At 39.6% G+C, this 6,601-nt stretch overlaps 1 protein-coding gene across 1 annotated transcript in view; it reads right to left on the bottom strand.

The window, feature by feature from the left end:
- The window catches only part of LOC102825562 (cytochrome P450 4X1-like), a 70,652-nt gene extending 67,354 nt beyond the window's left edge, over positions 1–3,298 (bottom strand). Inside the window, exon 1 of the mRNA XM_006839728.1 lies at positions 3,122–3,298. Coding sequence (XP_006839791.1) covers positions 3,122–3,298 — 177 coding nt within the window. The remainder of the gene's footprint in view (positions 1–3,121) is intronic.
- Between the last annotated feature and the right edge of the window lie 3,303 nt (positions 3,299–6,601).

Below are 6,601 nucleotides of genomic sequence, written 5' to 3'. Positions count from 1 at the left end.
TATCTATCTATCTATCTATCTATCTATCTATCTATCTATCTATCTCTATCTATCTATGTCTATATATACATTCCCAAAGCTATATATATATGTTTATAAGAAATGTTTCCAACTTCCAAAGAGAAAGAAAGATTGGATTTATAAATATACTGATAATGAAAACAACAGTACATGTGGAAGACCATAGAAAAATTGATAAATTTGAGTTATGGTGTTGGAGAAGAATATTGAAAGTACCATGGAGTGCTAGAAAAACAAAGAAATTGGTGCTAGAAGTGCAGCCAGAATGCTCCGTAGATGCTAGGATGGTGACACTTTGTCTCTAATACTTTGGACATATTATTAAGAGGGATCAGTCCCAGGAGAAGGACATAATGCTTGGTGAAGTGAAGGGTCCGTTACAAAGAAGAAGACCTCAACAAGATGATTTGGCACAGTAGCAACACTAATGGGCTGAAGTGTAACAAAAATTGTGAGGTTGGAGCAGAACTGGGCAGTGTTTCATTCTGTGGTTCATAGTGTTGCTGTTAGTCAGAACCAAGACAATGGCTCCTAACAACAACAACCACCTTCTGCATATATTTACTTCAGGGCTTTCCTGCCCACTGGTACCTACTTTGTTGCCTAAATAACAGGCAGAAAGCTCTAGGAAAGTAGCATTCCTCAGGAGCACCCTTACACCAGTGACTGAGAGGAGCTGACACAAAGCTATTCCTGTCCCTTTGCTCTTCAGGTTGTGTAACAACTCTAGAGTGCCAGATTTCCCAATGGGATTAAGCTCCCGTTATCCTATGCTAGTTACCTTTCCTTCTCCATATTGTCCTGTATCAAGGTTTCTTGACATCATCTCTAGGAAGAAAAAAAAAATTCCTGTTTCCTTTCAAATGTTTGTTTTCGGGTCTGATTCTTGGAAAACCTAAAACTAAGATAAAATTTTTACATAAAAATTTCCCCAAACTAATTAACTTTAATTTCCAGGTTGAAAGGCTTGCCTTTCAAGTGTCAGGCACAATAAGTGAAAATAAGGCCCACATCTAGGTATATTGTAATTAAATTTAAGAACACCAGAGGCAAGGTGAAGACCTTAGAATTGTCAAAGAGAGAGAAAAAGATTTCATAATAAGGATTAAGAATCAGAAAGGTATCATAATTTTCAACAGTCATTCCCAAAGCTAAAAGAAAATGGAATAATGCTTTCAAAACTCTGAAAGAAAACAATATGGAAAATAGAATTCTATATTCATCCATCAAGTTTAAAAACAGAAAAAAGACATTCATAGCTCAAAATCACATTTTCTTCATTAGTTAACAGGAAACTACCCCCCAAAATTATTAAATGAATCAGGAAAAAAAAGAGAGACAAATAAATATTGAAAAACTAAGCAGACCAGAAGAGGAGGCAGTTAGTACCTCCATGGGGTGAAGGTAGGGAAGCTCTGTGATAGAATGAATAAAATCAAAGGGAACCACTCACATCAGCAGCAAAATTCATATAGTCGAAATGATATAAACACCAGTTTTTTAAACAAAAATACACTATAACTATATTGTGACGGTGGAAGCTGAGGGGTTAAGGGTACAATTGTTACAGGAAGTGATACATGTCTAAAGTCATTAACATACAACACAGTAATACAAGGGGACTTCAGAAACCTCATGGAAAAATTCCATTATCCCTTAATTCCACTCCTCCACAAACTTTTTGAAGCAGCCTCATATTATTTTACAAATAAATATTTAAGTATCAGAAGAAACAGATAAGAGAGTTGAAAGTGGAAAGTGGGGAGGTGGGGGAGTGTTGGGAGACAGTTAAAGGGTTGTAAGGTTTTTGTTACTAAGCCTTTTAGTATTATTTGAAAAAGATAAAATCTATGTTTAAAAAATAAATTTTATATGTGATTTTTATCTCATGTTGCTGAGACCCACAAGATCAGGGTTAAATCACATGGTTTAACATGGAGAAAATAATGTCTTGTACTTTCTCATTAGAAAGAATCCCTAAAGCAACTCCTACTGTCTACCCCAAGTGACTACCATTGTAGGCCCCAATGTCTGCCACTGTAACCTTTCTTCCCACCACTCTCAGATGTAAGTTTTAGTTCTTTGGTAAAACAAGACAGTTCTCACATCATTCAGAGACTCATGCTGTATGCTTTGCTGGGAACACCCTCTCGACAACACCCAACCTTTAAGATTCTTCTCAACCCTCATGACCCTTTTCATGAAGACTTAACCTTGCTCCAAGGTATGACACTTAACAAACACAACAAAATTCCCTTGTCCCTAATCCTGTATTAAAGCACACATTATACTGTATTTTCATTTTGTCTTTTCTGCATAAGTCTGCACCTGATTTGGATCCCTTGAGGACAGGGACCCACCTTGTCTTTGTAATCATAGTACTTACCACATAACTGTCACTCAAAATTGGTAGAGTGAATGAAAAAAAAAAATGAATGGGGTGGGGGTGGATTTAGAGAACAAGAAAGGGAAAAAAGGGTGAGGGACTCTAAAATTCAATCATCAATCAATAAAAAATATTTCTTAAATGCTTGGCTGGGGCTGCTCCTTACCTCACAAGAATCTTAGAAGAAAATGAATTTCCATTGGCTGGAGTGGATTAAGGCTGGCAACAATCATGTCTGGATTTAAAATATTGTCTGTAATTAATACATATTGTTTGTTGCTGTGTCCTCTAGTCGGTTCCCACTCAGAACCACCCTGTATAGGGTTTTCCAGGAGCAGCTGGATAACATTATTTAAAAAACAGAACAGCTTTTTAAAACTGCACTATTAAAAATGAAAGAGACGAATGAAATGGTTAAAGATAGACCCGAGCTACACTGTTCTTCCTTCTATTTCTGGCCCTTTACGTAGCCTCCTCCCAGCCACTAATGCTTCGTCTCCAGTAGCCACACTTGGGCGGTTCCTTTTCCCTTAGAGATGCTGGGAAGGGAAGCAAGTAAAGAAAAGATTCTAGGGTGTAAAGAAAAGATTCCAAGAACAACTGACTGGGCTGAGAGGGCTGTGGTCAGGAAGAAGGGAAGGAAGACACTGCCCCTCTCTCCTCGCCTGACCGGTTTTCTCGCCAGCAGCAGCCTCCGGCATCCCTTCCATCTACCTTCTGGTGCCCGTAGAGCCAGTGAGTGGGAGGTGCGGGGTAGCAGCAGAGGTCTTGGAGAAGCCTCTGCCTCCTCAGGTAGAGCTTGATGGCCTGCAGCAGCACCAGGGCCAGGCAGAACACGAATGCCAGGTAGATTGGCCGAGCCCAACGCGTCTCAAGCCAGGAGGGTTCCATCGCTTGGCGCAGCGCAGAATGCCGTTAGTCTGGGGGTGGAGGAGAAGTTGCCTTCCTCCAACGCCGCTTATTGGGGCGGATCCCTTGGCCCACCGCGTCCTGGAGCCCTTTGGGAATGCTCCCTGCTTCTTGACAGAGGAGGAAAAACCATGGGAGGGGCAGTTCAGGCCTGGGCTAGGAGGCAAGTGTGCGTCCATCAATTGCTAAAAGCCTTCGTTTGATGCTAAAACTTAAATATATAAGTTTCGTATGCCAAGTATGAATTTTTAATCACGGAGAATCGGAATCTAGATTTTGAAATAATGCCAAGGCTGAGTTATTTTATTTTTTTGTAAAAAATAAATAGTAAGTTGCTATGAATACAGAATTCTATCAAACATTGCAGGTTTTTGGTGGGTGTGGGATCATTATACTTAACAGTGTGGCCTGCCCAGTGGAGTGCTGATAAATCGTTTAACAACCGGTTCTCACCCCAATTTCTAGCGTTTGCTAGTGGCCACCGTGGTATAATACAGCTGCCAACAGGAGGGATCTGAATACTGGAATTGGGGAAGACGTGCACAGTAGCATACTGTAGATGGTAGATAGTAAGAGGATGAGTCAAAACTTATCTGCACTCTGGCTGTAGAATTTGTTTTAATCAACTTTTAGAAAAGACAAATACATCATGTTTTTGACATAATCGCCTTGTTTTTCAATATATTTTGTTAATCAGTCAACAAGCTTTCATATTCCCTCATTAAAATATATTTTAGGCTAAGCTGCAAGCCATGAATGCACCAATTCTTCATCATAGGCAAATTCTCAAAGAGCTGTTTTCAGGGGAACCAAACAAGTGAAAGTACAATGCAACAAGATTAATACTATGGGGAGGATGTTTTAACACCTCAAAAGGAAGTTTCTGCAGAATGTCAATAGTGTGGGCAGAGGTATGCAGGAGTGCATTGTCATGCAAGATCACAATGCCCTTGGGTAGCAGTCCTCTGAGTTTCATCCCAAGTTTATGCTTCAGCTATTTAGTGAGCATCTCACTGTAATGAGCACTGTTGATTGTTGAACCTTTTTCCTCAGAGTATTCCAATACTAAGGGGCTCTGGTAGTGTAGTGGTTACGAATTGGGCTGCAAACCTTAAGGTCAGCAGTTCGAAACTACTAGCCTCCTCTGCAGGAGAAAGATGAGGCTTTTTGCTCCCTTAAAGATTTACAGCCTGGGAAACCCTGTACAGGGTCTCTATGGGTCAGAACCGACTCGACGGCACTTAAAAAAAACAACATTCAAATACTGGCCCTTGAGAATCCTAGAAAACGGTTGTTTTTGTTAAGTGCTGTCCAGTTGGTTCTGATTCATAGTGACCCTGCATCAATTTTCTAACTGATGGTTGACTTTTGAACTTTTTCTTGGTCAGTGATATTTCCATTCCATACTCTGCCATTTACTCTCAGGCTTATGGAGATAAATCTATGTCTTGTCACCAGTAATAAATTTTTTAAAAGAAATTTTTACCTTCTTTTGAGTATGGGTCCAATTTTTTTTGCAGATGCCCAAACACTTGTTTGTGCTCTTCCGTGAGTTGTTTCAGCACCCATCTTGCACAAACTTTTTGAAACCCAAGTATGTTGTGGTTATTTCATAGGCAGGGCCATGGCTGATTTGCAAATGATTTGCCACATAATCCACTGTCACTTGTCTACTCAACAGAATCATTTCACGTGCATGGTCAATGTCGTCATCAGCTGTGGATGGGAATGGATGTTTTACTATACCCTGAATGCAGATAATTTCCATGATGGCATACAATCAGGGCTGATTACATAATTTACTGAGCCCAGTGCAAAATGAAAGATGGGGTCCCTTGTTCAAAATTTATTAAGAGTTTCAAGAGGGTGACCAATACCAGCTACCACTGAGTCCATTCAGCAGGATATTAAACCAATCAGGGGTTTTCCTGAGCTGTGTGCCTTGTGTGACTGCACAGATTGTGCATCCGTGAAACCAGGCTTGGATACAATGACACAGAACACAGGTAATAGTAAAATGTAGCAAAATATTAGAAAACGATAAATTTTTAGTATTTATTACCCGTCATGTGGTAAACTAGGACCCATAGGCATGACTTCCCAAGCTACTCCCCTTGTTCCTCAGCTTTCTTTATAGACACTGCCCATACTTCATTCATTTATTTACGCTAAGCCAGGCATGCTGGATCGACAGTCCTGTACAATAGATACAACCTCTGCTACAGCTCCCTGTTTTCCTTCCACTGTCCCGCTCTCCTCAAGCCTCCATCCCATTCTCTGGAGCCATATTTTATTTATCAAACAAGGGTGGTGATTTCTGGACTAATTACTGGCCCCCTCCTATATTCCCCTAGTACCATACATAGTGATTCATGTGTCCCTTTTTCCAGACCTTCTCACCTCTGACCCTCAGCTAGAAGTCATTATTTGACTCAGAATCTTATGATTATACAGTTTCTCTGAATAACTCATGACATTTCAGTTTTTCATATTCTTCCCTCATGCCCTGCACCTTTCCCAGACAGAATAGGCTTACTATTACCCTTGATGACAAGATAATGGGGGAGAAGAACTAAGGTCCATGCTCTGCCCTCAGGATCCCAACTAGTCTCAGATTTGTGATATAGTTGCAACATGATCACTCTATCAATTATGTAACAAAAGTGATGCTTTATAACACTTTTGTTTAAATTCTGTTCAAAGGTGGGAAGGTACCCTTTGGATATCAGTCACTGGGGACTAGAAGAACCAACACATTTCTATCTCTGTGCTTTGCAGGAAGAGCAAGGAAGCACCTTAAATAGAAGAAAGGGAGAAACATGGATTAGTGTCTCCAAAAAATATCCTGTCTTGTGTTATATCTGCTTACAAATCAAAAGTTGCTGATCAGTTTCCTACAATGTATAACTTCTGTGGGTAGAGCACAGTCCTGGACTTATATGGGACTTGAGCTAACAGCAATCTCTGTAAATCTCAGTTTCCCTGACTGTAAGAAATGCAACTGACAATAGCATCTACCTCTATAGTTTTCTGATAAATAAATGGGGTAATAAATGCACAGCACTGACTACAATGATGGAACAGTTAGTGTGTGTAAGTTTTTAGATATAATTATCAGAAAACAAGAACTTCACTGAGGGAGACCCAGACAAGTAAAGTAGAGGACATGTCAGTAATGCAATCATTAAATGGCTATGCATTAAATAAATAACAGATGTATAATTTTAAAAAGTATATTTGTATTGTGATATATAATATATATTTGCTAAATGATAAATTTATCAT

Source organism: Chrysochloris asiatica, unplaced genomic scaffold, assembly GCF_000296735.1.
Source record: "Chrysochloris asiatica unplaced genomic scaffold, ChrAsi1.0 scaffold00026, whole genome shotgun sequence".
Lineage (NCBI taxonomy): Eukaryota > Metazoa > Chordata > Mammalia > Afrosoricida > Chrysochloridae > Chrysochloris > Chrysochloris asiatica.
The sequence above is the reverse complement of the archived record's forward strand: the minus strand, read 5'-3'. Positions and strand labels throughout refer to the sequence as shown.